Here is a 24,299-nt window from a genome sequence, read left to right on the forward strand (position 1 = left end):
AAGAACTTGTTCTTCTTTAAGTTCATATTCTTGAAGAATCTTTTCCACCAAGACCTGGAGAAATTCACTGGTGCCCTCCAGTTGTTGCAAACTACAAGTCGGAGTCGGTACTATTTTTTCGACTCCGACTCCGACTCCACCACTCCGACTCCGGCTCCACAGCCCTGGTTTTAACAATTTTATCAAAAACCAATTTTTTAAATTTTTTGATGCTTTAGCAAAATAAGCGTTTTTGGATAGATTTGCAAAGACAAAATCATAAACAAATTAAAGAAGACAAATTTCTGAAGTTTTAGTTTACGACATGCAGCGGCGGTTTTAAGCACAGGCAAAGCAGGCATTTGCCGGTGGCCTCGCATTTTTTTTTTCTTAGTACAAGTAATATAAAAAAATTTTATCAGCCTTATATCCTTGGTGAATATCCTTGGTGAGTTGGTGAAGTCTAAAGTTGGAGACTCTCCTTGCATTGCTGTTAAAGCCATCTTGGGTTTTTTGATTTACGACTGGCACTTCCCTTATTATTGTTGTGGCTTTTATATTCACTCCTTACGCTGGCTTTTGATTAGACTCGACGTTACAGAACTTACAACAAAGACTGATTTTTCTTTTACTAATTTATCACATTTACATACTATTTTTATTATTTTACATTAATGTTTTCTTTATGTTCTTTATGTACATTTTAATATGCAAAATCCTGGTAGGTTTTTGGTTTTATATTGAAAAGATTTGTGGTTTCTGTAGTATTATATTTGTTTGACTTCGCTATGCCATTTTTGTTTTTGTGAGCACTTTAACGTCTTCATTAACGATCTTTTTATTTTTCCTGACAACCATTTTGTTTTTAGTTTCTCGTTTGTTATAGTTTGTTATATTGCTATAGCTATAGTATAATTGTTGTTGGTATAAAAAATGTTGAGTTATGATTGTGTGCGAGTTACAATTTTTTGGTATAATGTAAGTAATGAATGATGTAAAAATAGAGATTATTTGTTTTCCATTTCACTTCTAAATTATAATTCTTATAGTTCAGACGTTCTTTTTTGGTGTTCTTAGTAATTTATGCGATTTTAATATTGACGATTTTTGCTTTTCTCCTGGTTATTCTTCTGATTATACATTTTATATTGACAAAGTAAGTAAAGTTATGCAGAATCCCTCGGCAGATATTTCTTTTATGATAAAATTGGTGGAAACTACGAAAATTTTTTTAGAATCATTTAGAAGTGATGAATCATTTGAAGCGGTTATTAAAAAATCTGAAGAAATAGCTATAAAATTAGGTACTGAGCCAGTATTCCCTCAAGTGCGGCTTAGCCGAAAACGACGTTTTTTTGAATATGAAGGAACTGATACACCTCTAAATGGAAAGTCTAAATATAAAGTAGATTTTTTTTAATGCAATAATTGATGTTGCATTAGTAAGCTTAAATGAAAGATTCAAAATGCTTGATTCATACAACAAAATATTAGGTTTTTTAACCCGTACCGAAAAAATGCGAAGTTTAGATGCAAATGAATTGTTGAATGATTGTAAAAATTTAGAAATATCACTGAGAAATCCTAGTACAGAAGAATCGGACGTGAACCATGAAGAGTTATACTCGGAAATAAATACATTTTTAAGAATGGAAGCTTCGGCGGAATCGAAAGATGCACTGGAAATTTTGAAGTATATTACGGCAAATTCTTTAATCGAAATTTTTCCAAATTTATTTATTGCCCTACGAATTTTACTAACTTCCCCTATTTCAGTGGCAAGCGCAAAGAGGTCATTTTACAAATTAAAACTCATAAAAAACTATTTACGTTCTACAATGGGTCAAGACCGCTTATCTGCATTAGCTTTAATTTCCATTGAAAATAAAATAAGTCGGTCCTTGGACTGTTCTGATTTAATTGATGAGTTTGCGTCTTTAAAAGTCAGAAAGGTTAAGTTTTAAGTCAATGTAATCGATCCTCCTAAAATCTGCGAAAAAAATAAATGGTATCGCATTTTGAGTAGTCTTATTAGTGCATTTTCATCCAAAATAAAAAAAATACTTAATGTACATTTAAAACCTATGTGCGTTTTTTGCTTCGTTACGTTCTAATAAATATCCAAAACACAATAGAACACAAGAATTAAAAACTCAACTAATATAATAGAAAACTTGCCTATGGCCTCGCATATGGTAAATCCGCCACTGACGACATGAAGGAAATTTTAAAAAGCGAATCTTGAAAAACAACACCGCAAAAGAACTGCTTCGTAATTTTGATTGGTTAAGTATACAAGAAAGTCTAAGAAACAAAACGCTTTTACACAAAAATGATTTAAGCAAGTTACCAGTTTATTTGTTAAACGATTCCGTCAACACCTTAAACTTAAACAAAAAATTGATCTCCCTTCAAAAAAGTTTAATCAAGGTTTCAAGAGAAAATAAAATAGCAGAGCAAGAGCAGCAACTGTTCAATTTTTTAAAATGAAAATATATTTAAAAAATATGAAGTTGGTGTTGTTTTTTTTCAAATAAGTTATTTTTTTTACCACCGCATTTCTTCTTTTTTATTCGCTTTTTTTGTTACTCCATTTTCCATCGTTTTCTCTTCGACGTCTTTTTCAGAAGGCTATTAGTCTTCTGCGTCATCTTTCTTCTTTTCCAAAACATCAGTCGGTCGGTTGTCTTCTAGCCAATTTTAACTTTCTTCCATCTTCAAGTCTTGTTTTAGATTTTACGTCAATTCACGACCGTGTCTTTCTCGTCATCTATTTTTTCACCAATCGCAAACTTTTTTTTCGCAAGCAAATGGCTTTCGTTTTTCGCTACAAAACAGGCCATTACTGCCAAACAAGTGACTTGGATATTGATTCGCCTGTTTCTTTTTTGCGCACTTTTTGTTTGTTCCTTACGAAAAACAGCTCTTTATCGAATAGTCTTATTTATTTTGAACACTTTCTGTTTGTTCCTTGACTTTTGTTTTTCGCTCAAAAACAAAAGTTAACACCTGTTTTTAAAACAGAAGACGGAGCCACAAAGGAATTCGAAAATGCATTAGAAAGCAAAAGACAAAGCAACAATACATTTAAAAAATATAAAAGACGAAGAACAAAAGAACTTTTTGATTTTCGATATATGCTCTTCTCAAATATTTTCAAAACTGTTCTTTGCTTCAAACGCTTCGTCTTCAAGAAAAAAACAATAAGTAATGCTGTTACCATCTCGCTTGTTGCAGTTTTAGAAAATTTGACTTACGGAATGTTTTAAAGAAACGAAAACGCTTTCATTTTGAAGTGTGGTGGCACCGACTCGGCAAAAACTCAAAAGATAAAAAAATAAAAGTTGTTTTTAATTCGTTTTTAACATTTTTATTCGTTTTTCCTGTTACTACATTTTTTTCAATACGCTTTCTTCTTTCTACCACTGTTTTGACTCCTTGTCCCACTTCAGCGCTGATCGCTCTCAAAGCGGCTGCTTTTGCCATTTCTGCTGTAATCGCTCCCACTTTTACCGCTAATGCAGCTTTTGCCACATTGGCTGCTACCGATCCTTTTCCTGCAATGGCTGTTTAGGAGGCGATTGCCGCGATGATCGGAGAGTTGATAAAAGATTAGCCTCTTCTTTGTATTTTTTATTCTTCTCTTTTGTCTTTTGTTCGAACTTTTTTTTATCTTTGATTTTTAGATTTCGTGCGTTGCGAATCATGGCATTAACTGACTTCTTGGAGCCACCGCTTAATCCAACGCTTTTTTTTCGTAAGCAGAAGATAAAAACTTGTCCCCGGCAATTTTCCTCAAACGAATCAAGTTTTGTATTTTTCCACCTCTTCCTCTTGGTCTTTAGCTTCTAATACGAAAGCAACTTTTATATTTACAAGTTTTTCGAAAACGATAAACCTTTTTTTTACGTTTACGTACGCTTTTTGTTTATATAAATAAAAACTTTATTTTTAAGTGGCTTTTAACGAGTGGGGGGAGTATTTAATTTCTTTGTTTACAACCGTTCCAGTTTGAACATGTTTAACAGGAACATAAACGCCTACCGCCACTTCACCGCGAAAGTTTTCTTTGAGTTTGAGCATGATTCTAAACGCACTGCTTCAAGTCACAATTTTTGGGAAAGTGTCTTGTGCCGTGTTGAAATCGGTCATGTCAAGCACAAAAGGCCGATTGAAGTTGAAAGCGGGCTTAAAACAATCGCCCTCGTTGATAATGAGCGTGTTGTTTTCAATGTCTAAAGTCGAAACGAAATTGTCCACGTTCGAAGTTGAAGGAAGAACGCCATTGCGCCAGCTCAAGTGCATGCAATGCACCTGGCATCGAGTCTAATTTGATTAAAATATCTGTATAATTTATATATTTTTTTTAATAAATAAAATTCACACAAATTATGTTTTTTATTTGTCTACTCCTATATTTAGTTTTATAAACACCGCAGACATTTTTGATAAGAAACTGAAAAGTTTTAATTAACGGACTTGCGTCCTTTTCGAAATGACGGCTTCATATGTTTATGTTACTTTTGATTACGATTGACTTGCTTAGAGATTAAAAAGCACTAAACCAAAAACGTATTAGGGTAGGGTCGGGCTTGTTGAGCAAATTTACTAAACCTAACAAATCTTTTGAACGGTGAGTCGGATTTACATCATTTTTTCACTATTAGAATGATAATTTTATCTGCTAAATAATGCTTAATGCAAAATAAAATGTTTAGATTTGTTTGAGAAAATTATGCCTTAAGTTTACCAAGCTGCTCAACCAACCCCAGCGGCTAAGTTAAGCAGCTGTGTGGAGTAGGCTGACCAATAAACAACTTGATGCATTTCTGTGACTGCTATGAACTTTGTTAAAAAACCAAAATGTAACTTTGTTATAAATTAAATATATGAAATCTTAACAAATTATTGCTTTTTTTGCAATTCGCTCTACATTTAACAATGTTCTATATTTGTCAAACACTGAATTTGTAAATATCCATAACACACTTGTAGACAAGACAACGTACATCGTTAGGAGTATAACCATGAAATAGATGCTATTTCCAATAAATAGTTTTTGAAGAAGCTTTTTTGCTTTTAGGAAAAAATTAACCTTGGTTTTGAAAAACCCATGTAAATAAATAACCATGGATGGGTAACCACCAGAGTTTAAATTTGAAATGTATCTTATTCATATCATTCTCTTGATGATGAATTCTTTAGCATCTGCACTTGCAGCTTTTTTTTTCTCCTTCAAAACAGACTTCACTAAGTTGCTGGCTCGTAAAAGCATAATTTGTCTGTGTGAGAGAGAGATTTGTATACACAAAATTATGTATACGTGTAATATACAAACATGTTTTACAACTTTATACCAATTCTAAGTGAAATAATATAACTCCATATATAAATTGTTTATATATAGTACATCAAAATACATATAAAATATGCAATATGCATCATAATAAACACAGCGAAAAATTGACACGTTATTCATGATTAAATTAAATTTTTTATTTATGAACTTTTTAATTTATATATTTTATTGACGAAGTAATATTTAAGTAAGAGTATTTTTAAAGAAGCAAAAATGAAATAGTTTTAAATTTTACGATATGAATAATTGACTCACCGTTATTAGTGAAAGAGAGGAATATATGTCCATTTTGACATTGCGTATGTATTTCGTTTTGCTAAGTGAAGTTCAGAGATAAATCTTTTTTCACTACCTCCGAAAATACAATTTTTGTACCCATAATACCTCTAAAAAGTATATATAAAGAGTTAATATATTATAGTTTCAATTAAATTTGCCTAAATAAACAAATAAATAAATAATAAACAATTAATATATAATAATTTTTTAAATATTAATAGCATTATAAATAATGTAAAAAAATAACTAAATTATATAAACCTAAAAAATCTCAAATAATTTAAATATCTCACACATACCTTCTATAAATAAGTAACGGTTACAAGAAACTAGTATTTCAAGCTCAATAATTCAAGTATAATTTTTATCAACTGAATACATAAGGTAAATATTTTTAGGAACTGTAAACATAAGGTAAACAAATGTAAAGTCAAATAACTATTAATAAAGTCAACCAAACAGTTTAAATTAACTAAAACAAGAATAGTAAATAAGTATGTAAAATACTCTTCACATTTATTTTTTCACATTGCATTGAACTTAAAATTTTATGTATTCTAAAAACTTAATTAAAAAAAGTAAATTTCCGGTTTCTTAACTTATCCTAATTTATTAAAGTTTCTTGCCTTCATAAAAAAAAGTTTGTTTAAAAAAAACAGTTTATTAAAAAGCAATTTTGAATAACTCTATTCAATTTAAAAATCTTCTTAGTTTTTAGAGTACATAAAAGTTTTAAGTAAAATGTAAAGTATTTTATTGTTAGTGTGGGGGGATTATTACAATTATTAGGTGGTGCCTAATAATTGTAATAATCACCATGGACCACAAGGCTGCCACCATTCCATCTTTTTCCTTGACCTCAGCTCCACGACCTCAACCACCTCCCCTTCTGCTGTGGCTCCCAGCACCCTTGTTAGGAGGATAAGAGGACCATTGAAAGGATTCATTGTCCTTTCCTCCTAACTCGACCCATCGTTTAAATGATCTATTGGTTGTGGGTCCAGGATGCTGAGACCTATACAATAGGTGGTCTTGATATGTTAGCTCTTAATGACAATGATTAGTAAATAGATTAGTACTTAATAGCATTAGGTAAAATTTAATTTAAAACAATTAATTGTAAAAGTGATAGGCTGAATAAATAATATGAACAACATATTAATCAATGATAGCTTAAAAAATGTTAATGAGATTGGTCATTTCATTCTACTGCACTTTGAGGGATAACACAATACTAATCGATTAAATAGTGTATATAAATAGAAACATAAATTCGATAATCATTCAGAATCACTTCTAAATCATAAATTTACCAGCAGAAGGTTGTGCACATGTAACTAAAGATAAAAAAAGTTTTTATAAAAATTTGCAATTGATATGAAAGGTGAGTACATGTTTGCAAATAATAGTTTTTAAACTTACTGGTTGTAGTAGCCAATGAAGATGTAACTAAAGGCTATCAAAGTTGTAATTAAAAATAAATACTCTAATTGCCAAGATATGCATAAACATATTGAAAGGTAAAAATTTGTACACATACCACTTATAGGAGATGTAGAAGGAACTAAGGTTAAGAATTATTTTATAAAAAATTTATATTGCAATCATCAAAAATATATACACATATTAAATAGTAATAGTTATTAAACTTACCATTTGTTGAAGACGAGGATGTAACTAAAATTTAAAAATTTGTAATAAATAATAAAATTGCAAAATAATGACTTTGAAATTGGTATTCTTTGAAATCTATTCACAGATTAAAAACTAATTCAATAATCATTAACATATACAAACTGATACGAACTTACCAGCAGTAGGCCGTGTAGATTCGACTAAAAGTGTTAAAAAAATTTTACACAATATAATTTGAAATTGTCAACATCAAGTTACAAATGTAACAATCGTTAAAGCTGTTCTGCTTACGGTGCAACAACTATACTAAAAAAATGAAAATAAACAATGAAAATATAACTATTCAAATTAAAGACATTATTTTTATAAGCAACAAGCTAAAATTAGGAATAGTTATAAACTTATGTAAACAATAAACACAGATAAAGATAAGTATACAATAAGTAAAGAACATTAAGTTAAGTTTTTTAAGTGTTTCTATATATAGGAAGATATTATAAAAATTTTATTAATATTTACTTAATTTTAACTATTTTCTCTTTGTGACTATGTAAATGTTTTTTTAAATAATAAACCCAATATTTATGTGACTTATACTTACGAAATCTTAAAAAATCTACATAAAGCTGGGTAGGATCTAAACAAGAAATAAATGTTAGATATGCTTGTATAATGATTTAAACACTAATCCACAGATAAAGAAGTATATAATCCAAAGATGATAAAAGACAATAACAATGATTATCATTAAATGATATGTTTTATAATAAGTCACATATGAATAAGTATATTACATACTTCATTAGATTAATCTTAACAAAAAACTTCTTAGTGTTTTTAAAATATTAAATATTAGTGTTTTAAAATATTAAAGCTGTTCCTATTGAATGCCAACAGTTTTAATCTGAAACATTAATCTTTTTTTATGTTACATAAAAAACAATTAAGGTTTTACATTTATCATTACTTTTGGATATGAGAAAAAAAAATTGAACTTACTATCTGTTAGTGTAGCCGTGAGATTTTTATTAGCATTGTCCATTTTAAATTAATTCTAATAATATAAATGAAAATAATTCAAAATAAGGTTTTCATTTAAATCCCCTTCCCCCCTTATCCAGATTTCGGCCCCACCAGGATTTCGCTTAAAAAAAAAAATAACAGAAAAACCAAAAATAGGTACCTAAAGTCCAACACTAATTAGAGTAATTGCTTATCCTTATTTTTCGTTGAAATTTGGCATGTTCATAGAAAATGTATAGAGCAAACTATTTTAATAATAAAAAAAGCGGACTCTACATTTCTTCGACTAGAAGTCCATGTGACAACATCAACCAAATTTTCATGCAAAAATCTCAGCAAAATACTCCATAAAAAAGTATGGTAGCGATACACAATAGTGATATAAAAAACAAGCCTAACCTTTCTTTTTTTCAAAAGTTGTCAAGGTTTATATATGTTTCTAAAAAGAACCACCTCAAAAAACCGTTTGCCTAGAGCTACCTGAAAAAAGTGGTATACTTGGTATAACACAAATTAAACTAATTGCTTATCCTCATTTTTCGTTGAAATTTGGCATGTGCGTAGGAAATGCATAAAAGAAACTATTTTAATAATAAAAAAAGCGGATTCTACATTTATTTGACCCCAAATTCAAGAGAGAACATCAACCTAATATTTAGGAGCAAAATATCACATAAAAAAGTTTAGTAACCATGATAAAAGTTTAAAAAAGTGAAGATTAGTCTTTCTTCTTTCCAAAAAGTATCTAGTGTATATATGTTTCTAAAAAGAAACTCCACAAAACTACGACTGCCTCACGCTGCCTCAAAAAAAAGTTAAAAAAGTGGGAGCCAAAATTTTAGCATAAAAATTGGTTCCGTAAATCGCTATTTCCGCGTACCTAATGTTGGAACTTTTGTTGTAGTTGTTAGAGCTTTTGTAGTTGTTGTTGGGGCTCCTGTACTTGTTGTTGGGGCTCCTGTAGTTTTTGGAGCTTCTGTAGTTGTTCTTGGTGCTTCTGTAGTTGTATCTGTTTCTGTAGTTGTTGTTAGAGCGTCTATAGTTGATGTTAGAGCTTCTATAGTTGTTGTTAATGTTTCTGTAGTTGTTGTTAATGTTGCTGTAGTTGTTGTTAGAGCTTCTGTAGTTGAATCTATTTCTACAGTTGCTGTATCTACTTCTGTAGTTGTTGTTGGAGCTTCTCTAATTGTTGGAGCTTCTCTAGTTGTTGTTAATGTTTCTGTAGTTGTTGTTGGAGCTTCTGTAGTTGCATCTGCTTCTGTAGTTGATGTTGGAGCTTCTGTAGTTGTATCTGAGCTTCTGTAGTTGTATCTGTTTCAGTAGCTGTAGTTGTAGCTTCTGTAGTTGTATCTATTTCTGTAGTTGTTGCCGGAGCTTCTGTAGTTGTTAGAGCTTCTGTAGTTGTTAGAGCTTCTGTAGTGGTGTCTGCTTCTGTAGTTTTTGTTCCAACATCTGTAGTTGTTGTATCTGTTTCTGTAGTTGTTGTTGGAGCTTCTGTAGATGTTGTTGCAGCTTCTTTAGATGTTGTTGCAGCTTCTGTAGATGTTGTTACAGCTTCTGTAGATGTTGTTGCAGCTTCTATTATTGTTGTTAGGTTTCTGTAGCTGTTAAATATTCTGTAGCTGTTGTTGAATATTCTGTAGTTGTAAAATTTGTTGTTGCTTGAGCTTCTGTTGTTCTAGTTATTTCTAGAGCAGAAGAGTAAAACCTTACGGTCTGTGGTTATAACATTTTAGTTCAAATATTTCACAAAACTAATTTTAAAAAGTTAGTGCAAAAAAAATGTTAACTTCAGAAACTCTTTTTAATTTTTAAAATTTTTTTAACTTCTAGGACCTTTAATGTTAATCATCTGAATTTAGTTTCTGAGAATAAAATCTTAGAAAAAAACATCCAACCACACAATCAGCTTCCAAAGTAGTATTTTATTAAACAATTGAAATGATTGTTCAACAGTTAATGCTCAGTTAATGCTGAATCAGCGATTAAAGACGTTTCGCTAATTAGATAATAGCTTTCAGTTTCAGCGCATTCTTTATTCTAAAGTTTAACATAATAGGTTCATAAAATACCAGTGTTTCTAATCTAAATAACAAAAAAAAAAAATAGCTTTTTAATTCAATTGCTTGTTACCATAATACAACCAAATAATTACAAAAAAATTGCACTAAAACTTTTCAAAAGCATCAGGATTGATTGGAACTGCGAATATATTTCCGGTACATTTTTCTCAGACTGGAAAATTCAGCGACAGGACTTTCTGATCCTCGGTACATCTTTAGTTAAACCTAGACAATTTTCAATCTCCATCTTTTTCGATCCCTTTTGAATAAATTTGTTTATATGAAATGCCTTTTGAATAAACATGTTTTATTAAATTTTACCTCGTGGTTTTAAATTCATAATATCCATCTTTTAAAATAAATGTAAACATGAAATAATCGTTCTTCGTCTAAATGTGCAAAAGTTGTTAGAGACCAGCATATTCAGGTTTATTTAGCTTTCTGTACCAAAATCAAAGTAAAATTTATATCTTTCAGCGTAGCAAACCATATTGTATATAAAACTGATGAGCCGGTTTCTGATGACAGAGCTGTTGCTACTTCAATTGGGTTAATTTCAATAACATCATGAATAGCGATGTAATTCCACAAAATCGCTTCAACAGATGTTTGTTTTGTAAATAATTATCACTTCTCAGAGGAAGATCAGCCATTAGTTTATCAAAAATTTTCATTTTTTAAAATACATGGCCTACTTCACACACGGCCGAATATGTAACATGTTTTCAGCGTTTTAATTTTTTGCCAGAGACCCTGGGTTTGATTTTTGTTAATATACATATATATATATATATATATATATATATATATATATATATATATATATATATATATATATATATATATATATATGTACATTCTTTTATAATATAAAAGAATGTACATATATATATATCTTATCAAATAATTACAAAAAAATTGCACTAAAACTTTTCAAAAGCATCAGGATTGATTGGAACTGCGAATATATTTCCGGTACATTTTTCTCAGACTGGAAAATTCAGCGACAGGACTTTGTGATCATTGGTACATCGTTAGTTAAACCTAGAAAATTTTCAATCTCCATCTTTTTCGATCCCTTTTGAATATATTTCTTTATATGATATGCCTTTTGAATAAATTTGTTTTTTTAATTTTCACCTTGTTCTTTTAACTTCATAATATCCATCATTTAAGATAAACGCAAACATTAATTCATCGTTCTTAGTCCGAAAATGCCAAAGTTGTTAGAGACCAGCATATTCAGGTCTATTTAGCTTTCTGTAACAAAATCGAAGTAAAATTTATATCCTTCAGCGTAGCAAACCATATTGAACATAAAACTGATGAGCCGGTTTCTGATGACAGAGCCGTTGCTTTTTCAATTGTGGTAATTTCAATTTCAATTTGTTTTATAAAAAATATTATCACTTCTCAGAGGAGATCAGCCGTTAGTTTATCAAAATTTTCACTTTTTAAAATACCATGGCCTACCTCACACACGGCCGAATATGTAACATGTTTTCAGCGTTTTATTTATATGCCACAGACACTGGGTTTGATTTTTTTCAATATATATATATATATATATATATATATATAATATATATATTTATATAAATTGTAAACTTCCCCGATACCACACTTTATCTCCTTGACAGCACTTTTTAACCTTACAGAAAACCAGGAGATAACCCTATATATATTAACGTCAACTCAAATCACCCACCTAATATCATCAAATCAATACCGAAAATGATTTCTAACCGCATCAGCAATATATCTTTAAACAAAGAGGTTTTTAATGGAGCCGCACCGACTTACAACAACTCTCTCAATTCCTGCGGATTTAAAGAAAAAAATTTTTTCTATCAAAACATGCCAAAACGTGATGCAAGATCTCGAAAACGAAACGTTATTTGGTTTAACCCTCCGTTTTCACTGAACGTTAGAACAAACGTAGCAAAGACATTTTTGTGTTTAATTGATAAATGCTTTCCTAAAAAATATAAATTCCACAAACTTTTTAACCGGAACACCGTAAAAGTTAGTTACAGCTGCCTTCCAAATATTAGGAAAATTATTACTGCTCATAACAAAAGAATACTATCTAATACTATTGACAATAATAGCCGATCATGCAATTGCCGAGAAACCGCTATATGCCCACTAAATGGAAAATGCCTTAAGAAAAACCTTATTTATATCTGCAATGTAAAAACCCTGCAGCAAGAAAAGGGGCATTATTATATTGGTCTAACTGAAAAAACTTTTAAAGACAGATGGTATAAACATAGAAATTCTTTTCGTTATTAAAGTAAAGCAAACTCCACGGAACTTTCTAACTTTGTATGGGAGTGTAAAAGTAAAGGTTTAGAACCCATCCTTACGTGGAACATTCTCGATCAGGCAGAACCATTTAAGCCTGGTGGTAATTACTGTAATTTGTGCTTGACCGAAAAGTTCCACATCATTACGTCGAAACTAGGCTTGCTCAATAAACGAAGCGGGTTAACATCAAAGTGCCGCCATGAAAACAAATTTTTAATAAAAAACTTTAATGCCATCATAGCAGACACTCCATAGCACTTTTTTCGTATTTTTTGTCGTTACGTCTTTTTACGGTTTATATTCTTTCTGGTGTGCAATTCATACTTTGTAGTACCTATCTGAAAAACTTAAGTATAAAAAATATCTTAAAAATAAACTCAGCTGACTACTATGCAGTTGTGTTATTAGCTTTCCAGCACACACCATTTGGTAGTTAAGAACTAAAAGGTGCATAAATTATATAAATGCTAGTTATTCAAAATTTGAGATTTCTGCACAAGCAATCAAATACATTTTCTTCACTAAATAAATTATTAAACTAAGCAAATTAAGCTACTAAAAAACAAACTAAAATTAAAATTTTTACTTAGTTTTAATAAGAATTAGTATATTATTTTATTTTGTTATTCTAAAGTACAACAAGTTATAATAAGAATATATTTTGTTAAATATTAAGATATTTATATTTGAAATTTATTTAAATATGTAATATTCCGTTATGTTTATGAAAAATATATTATGTTAAACAAAAAAAAAATAGATTTTTATTTGAAACTTATATATTTATCAATATTTGAGCTTAAGATAAAATACTTGATCGCCATCAAGTTCTTAATATTCATGCAACCGTTCGCAGCCATCTTGGGAGGGCAAAACTAAAAAAAACTTCCCGTATACGCTGTCCAGTTATTTTTTGAAATCAGTGGTTTTGCCATATTTTAAATGACAAGACTTATTGAAAAGTAAAAATATGTAAAAACACTTGTCGAACGCTTTTTGGCAATAGTCGTTTACAAGCAGCCTCCATCGAAATTACAACGTAGTTTTTATATATCAGACAAATATAGCTTGAGATCTCAGCAACGACCTTTACTATCTTCTGTTTTTAGAAAGTGAAATGTTCGCTTTTTTTTTTTTAATCATAAGAAATGGTTAATTGGTTCTTTGTCGTATGATAAAAATCAAAAGAGACGAACATCTGATACCGCACCGTTTCAGCGCTGAAACAGCGTTAACAAAAAATAAAACTTGATTTCTCAGCCTCATGAACTAAATTGCACCCAAAGGTGACATTTGATGATTAAATGAGCAAAGAACATATTTAGAAGGTTGTTAAAGATTGCACTCTTCTTTTTTCAAAACTCATGTCATTGGGTTTTTAATACTTTGGTTGTTTGTTTAGGGTTTTGCTTTGGAGGTTAATAGAATTTTTTTCATAAACTTCCATCGTATTGGTTAATGCTGAGTTCAACTACATTTACAAACATTTTTTAAAAAAATGAAATGATGAGGGAAAGGGAGGGTTAGGAAGTAATATTTTCATAAACTACGTTCATAAATTTAGTAATCGTGATACAGTTACCCCACTTTTTTTGACGCACTCATACGTTAAATAATGAGTGGTTTTTTTTCAAGTAAAACTTAAAATAAGCACTTTTTTTTTTGTTGGTTAGCAATATCATTTTTAATTCGAACTGTCTTTGTAGAGCGCAATGCGCTCTACATAGCCATAAGCTGCTCAGAGCGCAATATTGTACACGCATGCGCAATTATATTATTATAACAGTGGGATTTATATTTCACAATAAAGCTGGTTAGATAGGCGGTTAGGGTTAGGGTAAGGGTTAGGCTTAGGGTTAAGGATAGGGATAAGGATAGAGATAAGGATAGGGATAAGGATAGGAATAAGAATAGGGATAAGGATAGGGATAAGGATAGGGTTAGGGATAAGGGATAGGGATAGGGATAGGGATAAAGATAGGGATAGGGATAGGGATAGGGATAGGGATAGGGATAGGGATAGGGATAGGGACAGGGATAGGGATAGGGATAGGGATAGGGATAGGGATAGGGATAGGGATAGGGATAGGGATAGGGATAGGGATAGGGATAGGGATAGGGATAGGGATAGGGATAGGGATAGGGATAGGGATAGGGATAGGGATAGGGATAGGGATAGGGATAGGGATAGGGATAGGGATAGGGATAGGGATAGGGATAGGGATAGGGATAGGGATAGGGATAGGGATAGGGATAGGGATAGGGATAGGGATAGGGATAGGGATAGGGATAGGGATAGGGATAGGGATAGGGATAGGGATAGGGATAGGGATAGGGATAGGGATAGGGATAGGGATAGGGATAGGGATAGGGATAGGGATAGGGATAGGGATAGGGATAGGGATAGGGATAGGGATAGGGATAGGGATAGGGATAGGGATAGGGATAGGGATAGGGATAGGGATAGGGATAGGGATAGGGATAGGGATAGGGATAGGGATAGGGATAGGGATAGGGATAGGGATAGGGATAGGGATAGGGATAGGGATAGGGATAGGGATAGGGATAGGGATAGGGATAGGGATAGGGATAGGGATAGGGATAGGGATAGGGATAGGGATAGGGATAGGGATAGGGATAGGGATAGGGATAGGGATAGGGATAGGGATAGGGATAGGGATAGGGATAGGGATAGGGATAGGGATAGGGATAGGGATAGGGATAGGGATAGGGATAGGGATAGGGATAGGGATAGGGATAGGGATAGGGATAGGGATAGGGATAGGGATAGGGATAGGGATAGGGATAGGGATAGGGATAGGGATAGGGATAGGGATAGGGATAGGGATAGGGATAGGGATAGGGATAGGGATAGGGATAGGGATAGGGATAGGGATAGGGATAGGGATAGGGATAGGGATAGGGATAGGGATAGGGATAGGGATAGGGATAGGGATAGGGATAGGGATAGGGATAGGGATAAAGATAGGGTTAACATCAACAAAATTTTTTTTTAAAAATAAAGAAAATTAGCGCATGCGTACAAGGTATTAGAGCGCATAGAGCGCATTGCGCTTCAAGTAGTAACGGTCGTTTTAATTAGCTTCTGATCAATAAAATTCTCAAATTTTTTTAAAATTGAAGTTATTTAAATTGCAATTTGTTTTCATAAAAATGTTACTTTTAAGAATATATTCTAGACTGAGTAATATTAGTTCAGCCAAGTTGTTCAACAAGAAAATACCAGGTGTATGCGCATGCGCTGAAAATAATTAAAGTAACAAAAAATAAAATCGCGAACATCCATTAAAATTTTTTTTTTTTTCAGTGACAGATAAATCAAGAAGACGTAAGAGATATAAATATAGATTTTACTATTTTCTAAAAGACTGGTCAAAAGTTATTATTAGTGCCGAGCCGAATATCAAAGTGTTTAACCACAAAACACGTGATTGTCAAACGATTAAAAGATAAGTTTCTTCTAAATCTCAAAAAGTTTTATATACCAAAAATCCAAGAATGAGGAAGATCTGTAAAAATCGGGGGATATATATTCGTCTTTGTTAATATTTAAAGTTTTGTTAAACTTCTTAATGTTAGCACCCTATTAGCATAATTAACACCCATTTTGTTATTTAAACTGAAGTTATTTTCTTAAAAATTCTTAATCGACTAACTGTATAGCTTACGAATTTATCGTTATTATATATCTACTAGATTAAATGCATGAGAATATATATATATATGTATATATATATATGTGTGTGTGTATATATATATGTATATATATATATATATATATATATATATATACTCATTTTTTCTGTTCCTTACATAAAGAAATGTCTGAGTGTAAAAATTTAGTACCATTAGATGATATTAAGCGACCCAAAAGCTTCCAAAGTTTATGTCAAATAGAATTAATAACTAGATTAGCAAATGTCAAAATATTAAATTAAAATTTATATAGACATATATCCTGGTAGTATCTAAACTTAAATTGGATAATACTAATGTCAATTGTCCGATTGTCCATCTTGTAATATCTGCTATAATAGTGACATAAACTTCAGTAGTAATATTTTAATGTTCTAACGTTAAAACATCTTGTCACTACATAAACTAATTTTCACATCTTCGTTTCATCAGAGCGTTAAATTAGAGTAGTTTCACTCATTAACTACTTGAACTTGTAATTGCTAGAAGACTTCTTTAGAAATAGATTAGTAGAATAGTAGAATTGTCCAAGATCTTTTACCAAGAAACGGATCTGGCTTTACGCTTTGTTGCTAAGGCGGATGATCTGGGGCTTTCTTTTGAAATTTAGGGACAATCTGATGGTCAAGAAGGCAAGCCCGATCACTTCCTCTGATAAGTAGAACAAGTAAAATCCAAACTTGTAACTAGTAGTAGCTAATATTGTTTTATACCAGGTTATGACCAGAGGGGCCACCCTGCATTTTTGTATAGTTGTAATGAGCTTTTTGCGCATAATTTTAAACAACCATTACTAAAACCGCAACAAATGTTGCAGATGCTCTCAAAACTATTGTAGAATATCTAACAACAGAAACAACATTAAGAGTCAATTTTGTAACAATTACAGACGATCCTACGTCCACAATTTTTACAGAATCAAGCCAGTCAACAATTGAATATCCAACAGCTGACGTAACATACCTAACGAACCAATGATAAATACAGACGTTTCTACTACAACCCTAGAAGCCCCATGACTTCTGCAAAACTTAGAAGCTCTGAAGCTTCAATATCTATTCAAACATGTACATAAATATACTTTTTTTTAGTAAAATTGCTCGCTTTGAATAAAAGGAATGCCTTTTGTATAAAAAGTTAATTGCCGTAATGTACAAGGGAGCAAAACCTATTAAGTTTACAGATATATATCAAAAATAAGTAATAATATGAAATATTATTTAAATAATAACAAATAATATAAAGTACATGAAATAGGAAATAACTAATCAACAGCTCTTTTTTTTTTAATCGTGCACTTTTTCCCTCTATGCTTCAGTGTATCTTTTATGCACTGATTAATTTTAAGATGGATATATAAATTTTTTTTGTAGTGCACATCTTGTGGGCTTGAAACATCAAGCATACCCTTAATCAATAAATCGAAAAAGGATATTGAAACAAGCTTTAATGGTAAAAAAAGCATATTTTGATAATCAAATTCATTACTAACTTTTTCATGAATGTTGCGTAGAGAAGTTTGTTTCTAAAATTAACATATTTTAATAAAAATTATTTTTCAAGGAGCTTACGTTAATGACAAGTTAAAGAATTATTTATTTGTCAACCATAATCGCTGAAATCATTAACAAAAAAAACACCATCAAAAATTACATTACTTCAAGTAACAAGGCGAAATATCTAATAATTCTGAATGCATTGACTTGATGCTTGAAAGCTATTAAGAACGTACTTTGAACATAAACTTTCAGTTGAGAGACTTTATGGTTCTTGCAAAGAATTCCCAAAGAATGCTGGAAGAGAAGTTCACTCTCGGAGAAAAGTTTTGAGACCTTTGCGTGTAAAGATCTTATCTATAGTAATTTTGCGGATTAAAATTATACGAGGTTTAAAATCCGTAATACGATTTTAAACTCGTTTATATTTTTATGTTTAAAGAAGTTGATGAATTAAATAGTTTTGTAAAAAGTTGATGATTTTAACAGAAGCCAACGCCTTGGATATTGAATATTGATCTTGTAATGTGAAAAAAAATCAGTTTTTAAGTGACCTGATTAAAAATTTTCAAAATAGAAGTTAAACCTTTTCCCCTTTTTTTCCAGTTTGTTGATTTTTTTTTGTTAAAATTGGAAATTTCCATGCCCTTGTCTTTCTTCATGCTAAATGTTTTAATATAGAATTAAAATGCAAGTTGGTTCATTGAAGCTCTTTCCCCCTATTCTAGATATTCTCTAAATTATATTTTAACAAATAACGGAGAGTAAAAGCCTATTTAATACCAGGGACGTTTAGAATGAAGCCCTTAAGAGCCAAAACCATTACCAAAAACATTTTTGTGATAAAACATTTAGAACTAATTGTTGCTTTTTCTTTTTTGTTAAGTTTTTGTAGAAAAATTTTTGTAAATTTTTTTCTTTATTTCTCATTTTAAAAATTTTGCTGATTGATGTATAAACTTGAAAAACGCAAACTTCAGTTTTTAAAATGAAGTTCAAGTATGCTTTTTAACATGCTATTAATTATCGTTTCTGCTAAATTGGATTGCAATTTTTTGCAAGTTTGAGTGGACAGACTAAGTTGAATTGAATCTCTAATTTTTCAGCTTTCTTAAAATGTAAAAAAAAAAACTTTCCTTATAACACTTCCTAAATATTAATAATAACCCTTACCATAAAATTAAACTGATTCACCAAGCTGGGAAATACTATAAAAGTAGCTTGGTACTCAGAAGTATGCGCAGAAATAGTTCAGCAGATGAATATTTTTTAGTATTTGCATTAACTTACTTTTAGTATTTTTAATGAACTATTTACGAAAGAAGTCAAAATCTTGTTTCATAACTTTTTCTGAATGCAAACTGAGTTTAGATTTCTGAATTTGTTCTATAAATGCCTGCGTTTGGCTAATAAAATTCTATTGCTATTTTACACTCTGAATTTCACGAAAACTGAGAGGGCGGTAGTTTATGTGATGTTAGTGTTAAGGGTGCATGTGATAGAGTGCTATTAAGGTTAAAATGGTATGGGTTCAAGGATGAAGTGGAAGAAATAGGGAGATTGAGGATTCTGCTATGAGTCTTAGATTTGTTTCATTAGAGAAAGGCAAGGTTTATTTGTTGAAAAATTAAGATTGTGTTGTTTGCCCTCAGAAAATGTTTATTGCAAAAAATCTTCACATAATGTTCTATTAGAGTGAAATGTCAGTTAGCACTGTTTCGTTCATTATGCTGATGAAGTTACAAACAATGTTTTATTTGTAAAAATATGTCTTCTTGCAGTATCTAATTCAGTAAAGATGCAATTATTTTAAACAATCCTTTTCTATTTTTTTATCTCTTCTTAAAGAGAATCACTCTTCCCTTTTTTTTTTTTTTTTTATCTCAAAAACATATTTTTATATTTGTTTTTGAGCTTTTTATAGTTTTCTATTATTACTTGTTTTGTTGTTCCTACGTCTACTAAACATTTATTTACATCACTGGATATTTGAGTGTACGCCCACAGAATACTAAAAAATTCATCAAGTCAGGAAACTAAGCCACTTCTATAAAAAATAGTATCTCCAGGATAACCTGAGAAAAAACTGCATTTCTAACATATAAAAGTATATTTGTCCCTCGATTTCATTTTTAGATTAAAGAGCTTAGAAATTTTAGAATTTTAATCTTCTGTCAATGCTGATTCAACGCTTGGTCACGGGATAACATTTTTAATGCGCTTGTTAAATAAAAAAATATTCTGTATTTGTTAAATAATTGCTCATAATTATTCTCCAGAGTTTTAAGGTAGTTTCATTTTAGAAGAAGCTTACATCCTCTTAGAAAAGTTTGCATGAACTCTTTTTATTCAAAATGTCTTTATTTGAAATAGGCACCGAAATGAGAGGCGTTAATTGATATCGTTAGACCATATAACTACTTATTTATTGCATTTACCATATTTTCAACTGCTGGAATAGATAATTTGAAAGAATGTAAACTTGACACAACGTAAGTTTCCTAATATTTCTACGTTTTTTCTTTTAAAAAAGTAGTTTTTATGAACAGAGATTAAAAGCTTAAATTTGATGAGGAGAAAATCTTACAACAAACGTTAAAAGAAAGCGGCTTAAAACGTTTGACAAAGTAACGCTGCAAATCTTCTGCAAGAAAGAGAAAGTTCTCATGTGTTCATGAGAAAAAATTCGTTAATTCATATGAGTTTTAACATTTATTCTCATTTCCAATTGTTATCATCATTAAAGGAGAACTGTTATGAAAATTCTATTTTTAGTGCAGTTTTTAGGATCACTCATTTATATACACTAAGATCAGCTCGAGGTGAAAATTGGGTTTTGTTACAAGTAAATGGTGACCCTTTTAAGTTCTTTTACTTATTTAAAATTCTTTAATTTCTTTAAAAGTAACTCTCAAGCATATTTTGTTTTAAAAAACATTTAGATCAATCCAACTAGGTTTAAATGCTCATCGACATCATGCAAAGCACTTTTGTTTGAAAATCAGTTTTCAAGAATTGAAACTTTCACATTGGTTTAAAATTACTTTAAGAGCTCCGTCATACTAATGCAGGAATAAAGTGGGTATGAGAGGTAAATTACTTATGTAAATAATATAGTATGATCAAGCTGCTTTAAACTAAGTTTACATACTGCCGTCGTAAGAAAAAAAAAAAAAATTTTGTTTTTTAAATCATTTAAAATATATAAATTATATTGTTGTACTATACTCACAATGTCATAATAGACTCTTTATAAAGTGTTTTTTAAATAAACTTACGCTCATTTGCAATCTACAAAATTAAAATGAGAGATGCGATGATCAAATATCAGAGAAGGCACTTGTGTTATTTCTTGATCAAAAAAATATTTTTGGTTTAGCAACATTTGTCCGAACGTAAAGAAGAAATCCAAATATTCTTCCTTTTGAATTTGATTTAAGAATCTTAATCGTTAAAGCAAATACAATCCCAAAATTTGGTTACTTATTTAGCATGCAGAAACAAGATTCGGTTGACCAATAAAAAAACGATATTTTGTATAACCAATAATGAACAAGATTTTATTTAAGTATTCTATAATTATCATTTGCATAACATGGAGTATTGCGGGTATTGTTTTTATATAATCATATTCATAATATAAAGTAAAAAGGATATAGTTTTTCCTGAAAATTTGGACTTCTATTTTGTTAAAAGGAAACAAGTTATACTCTCTTCCAGCAGCTAAGTAGATTATATCTCTATTAGATCTTTCACACCAGTGGTAATACAGCTGATAAACATAATTATCCTAAAAGCGAATTTATTATAACTCTTAAGCAAATCTTTACTCTTTATATATATAAAAAAAAGATTTATTAATCATCTTTTTAAATAAAAATACCTATTTACAAACACTTAAAGTAAAGCCTGCTGTTAGAAAATTGCGAAAACATTTTTTAAAAATTCCATATTTAAATTGGAATGAATCATGTTACAGAATTATTTCACCGTAATTCAAGGTTATAATCATAGTAAAACTTTAACTTCCTACAGTTAATATACATATATTTATCTTGAACATCAAATCTGATGATGTTACATATGCACAATCTTTTTTTTCTTCTATGAAGGTTTCGTAGATTTTTTGTTACAAAACTAGTTTTTTGATTGAAATTTTAATTATGTATTTTGCGAATAGATTAATTTCTTTGAGGAAATGTTGGAGATGTGTTCTGAAAAGCTATCGAGCATCGAGTCAAAGCAGTTAGTATTGATTGATACTATACTTTTTGCTCCTTCTTTTATTTTTATGTGCAACTTTCAAAGACGAAGTTTTTATTCAAGATTGCTTCAAGTATGATTAAGAAAAATTGAAGCAAATGCTTGTTTATAATGTGACCCTCCACAACAAAACCAACTTGCTTATCTCGTGAAATGCTTTTAATTTTTCAATTTAACATTCAGTTTAAAACTCACTAAACTTATAAGTTCTTTAGAGACAAACAAAGCATTATTTATTCTGATAATATCTTTTATTAATAAATAATCGAAAGCTGAGTCAAACGTGTTGATATTCCTTTACTCCCCCTTTTGCTTTTATGACTGTTTTTAATCTCTATGACTGCTTTTAATAAAACTTTTAATAAGAGGATTTTCAATCATTTTTTGGAGACTTTAGTTATAATTACAGTGAATGATGATAATATTGATCAAAACAGTGTTGCTTATAATTTGCTCATTAATTATTTCTTTCTTTAACTTTAAGAATTTATAACACTGTTATCTCTTCTATTAATATTATCTTTCTGTTATTAAACCATTTACTATTTTCTTTTTTAGCTTTAAAATCTGTTTTTCAACCAGATAAAATTATTCTACTGGCAATAATTTCTGTTATGAAACATTTTTTACTGAGTTTGATTTACAATTCCTTCAACAGAATACAGTTTCTCCGTCCCGCAAATCTTGCACATCCAGTGGAATAAAGCATTTCAGAAGTTGGTCGATTGTTGCAATTAAGAAGTATGTTGACGACTAAGAAAAATGTTGACTAAGCAGTGCTTTACCTGATTTAGTTTTATATTGAATTATATATTTAGAAATTTTTTTTAATTACTCCCAATTTAGGATTTTTGCTTTCTTTTTCATAATTGTAGTATAGCTTGACATGCTTATGCAAAACCTCATTTAAAAATATTAACTCGATGAAAAAATATAAACAAAAAGCTGTTTGTCCAATTACTTTTGGACGCTACTGTAAGTGAATTTTAAATAATAATTCTCGAAAATAACTATTGCATGAAAGATACGCTAATGTTTTTGAAAGAATTTCAAATAACAAGATGATTTAGAGATTAACATTTGGAGAGAAGCTTTGTCTGTTCGCATAAACGAAAATCCACTTATTAGTCAATAAGTGCCTAAAACCTTACGAGTAACAATCGAGGGTATAAATGTTGCTCCACCGAATCCAACGTACTAAGATTGTCTTAAATAGTATGAGCAAATCTTAACCGCGAACTCTATAGAGCTACTATTTGTTTTAAATATCTATTTGCAATTGAAATTTATTTAACTATTTGTAAAAGAAGCTGCAAATATATAAGAGCAATATGTTTCTTGTGAATATTTCTATGTAACGACACATAAATTTACCGAGATTTATATTATACACTTTCTCAAGCAAAACAAAGCCTTTTCATTCCTATATGCCGTATTACAAAGCCAGCCATAAATTAAAGGCTCTAGGCTTTTAGATGATTTTAATACAAAAGTACAATAACTGACTTTGAAGTTGCTGTTGACTATTTCCAGAGGCTTTTCAATTAAGCTTACAAATCCCCTTATTTTTGACAATTTATAAGTTGCTACAATAAGTCTTTCAAGGTTGCTATCAGGCAGATGTTTAATTTGCGTAAAGCATTTGACAATTGTTTGCATAGACTTTTGAACCGCTAACTGCTATTGAGGAAAACTTCGACGCTTTAGCAGCTTTCATTCCGTTTGAAACGTTACTGATTGTTGGTTACTCTAAAATTACCAACATACAATTACCACAACATCAAGGAAACTGACATTAAAGTCACTCTATCTACCAATTACACAGAGTTATTATGATTAATTTAAGGACGATCTACCCAGTACCAACTACTTCGACGAATGTTGATACAAGTGTGGTCATCCCCCAGAGGCTTCAAGTTTAAAAAAAAATCACAAGTTTTTAAGTTAAAGTAAGAGGAGTAGGACTACAATTAAAGTTCGTTAACTTTATCAGGTGACCATAAAAAATTTATCAAACGGCTTTTTATAGAATAAGTTTTCCTTAATACCGTAGTTTATAAGATCATTAAATTGCACACTAACAAAATATAATCATGTTTTTTGCGATGTATAAAATAATGTGAAGTAAAATTTTTTTTTTAATTATTTTTATATATAGTAAAAAAACCAAGACAC

General features: G+C 30.3%; 1 protein-coding gene and 1 long non-coding RNA gene across 24 annotated transcripts; one reads left to right on the plus strand and one right to left on the minus strand.

Annotated features, from left to right (window-relative positions):
• Nucleotides 1-3,326: 3,326 nt before the first annotated feature.
• On the minus strand, nucleotides 3,327-9,263 carry LOC149881422 (uncharacterized). Of its 19 annotated transcripts, none has more exons than XM_090069482.1 (10): nucleotides 9,156-9,263; nucleotides 8,252-8,306; nucleotides 7,854-7,889; nucleotides 7,429-7,452; nucleotides 7,271-7,294; nucleotides 7,040-7,181; nucleotides 6,931-6,954; nucleotides 5,917-6,632; nucleotides 5,594-5,724; nucleotides 4,806-5,341 (listed from the first exon to the last, which is right to left on the minus strand). In XM_090069482.1, the coding sequence occupies exons 2-8, from the start codon at nucleotides 8,292-8,294 to the stop codon at nucleotides 6,491-6,493; spliced, it is 435 nt and encodes a 144-aa protein (XP_089925608.1). In that variant the 5' UTR covers nucleotides 8,295-8,306; nucleotides 9,156-9,263; the 3' UTR covers nucleotides 4,806-5,341; nucleotides 5,594-5,724; nucleotides 5,917-6,490. The 19 variants fall into 19 exon arrangements, 17 of the variants coding, with proteins under 17 accessions (XP_089925622.1, XP_089925621.1, XP_089925608.1 ...); XM_090069485.1 differs by lacking the exon at nucleotides 9,156-9,263 and having other exon boundaries at nucleotides 7,040-7,073; nucleotides 7,158-7,181; nucleotides 8,252-8,376; XM_090069493.1 differs by lacking the exon at nucleotides 9,156-9,263 and having other exon boundaries at nucleotides 7,040-7,066; nucleotides 8,252-8,376.
• A 10,787-nt stretch (nucleotides 9,264-20,050) lies between these two features.
• LOC149881423 (uncharacterized) lies at nucleotides 20,051-23,523 on the plus strand. Of its 5 annotated transcripts, none has more exons than XR_016446044.1 (3): nucleotides 20,051-20,149; nucleotides 20,235-20,353; nucleotides 22,683-23,523. It is a non-coding gene; the product is annotated as an uncharacterized LOC149881423 (long non-coding RNA). The 5 variants fall into 5 exon arrangements; XR_016446043.1 differs by lacking the exons at nucleotides 20,051-20,149; nucleotides 20,235-20,353 and adding exons at nucleotides 20,360-20,713; nucleotides 20,804-20,952; XR_016446047.1 differs by lacking the exons at nucleotides 20,051-20,149; nucleotides 20,235-20,353 and adding exons at nucleotides 20,360-20,713; nucleotides 20,804-20,952 and having other exon boundaries at nucleotides 22,783-23,523.
• Nucleotides 23,524-24,299: the final 776 nt, after the last annotated feature.

This window comes from Hydra viridissima, unplaced genomic scaffold (genome assembly GCF_058129835.1).
Source record: "Hydra viridissima isolate aposymbiotic clone 2 unplaced genomic scaffold, HvirCarnegie_v1 scaffold_12, whole genome shotgun sequence".
Classification (NCBI taxonomy): domain Eukaryota; kingdom Metazoa; phylum Cnidaria; class Hydrozoa; order Anthoathecata; family Hydridae; genus Hydra; species Hydra viridissima.

Coding starts and splice junctions, on each gene's coding strand:
- LOC149881422 (XM_090069482.1), bottom strand. CDS start 8,294: ATGGACAATGCTAATAAAAATCTCACGGCTACACTAACAGATA. Junction 6,955..7,039: donor TTCATTGGCTACTACAACCA/GTAAGTTTAAAA, acceptor TTTTATCTTTAG/TTACATGTGCACAACCTTCT. Junction 6,633..6,930: donor ATGTGCACAACCTTCTGCTG/GTAAATTTATGA, acceptor CCTATTGTATAG/GTCTCAGCATCCTGGACCCA.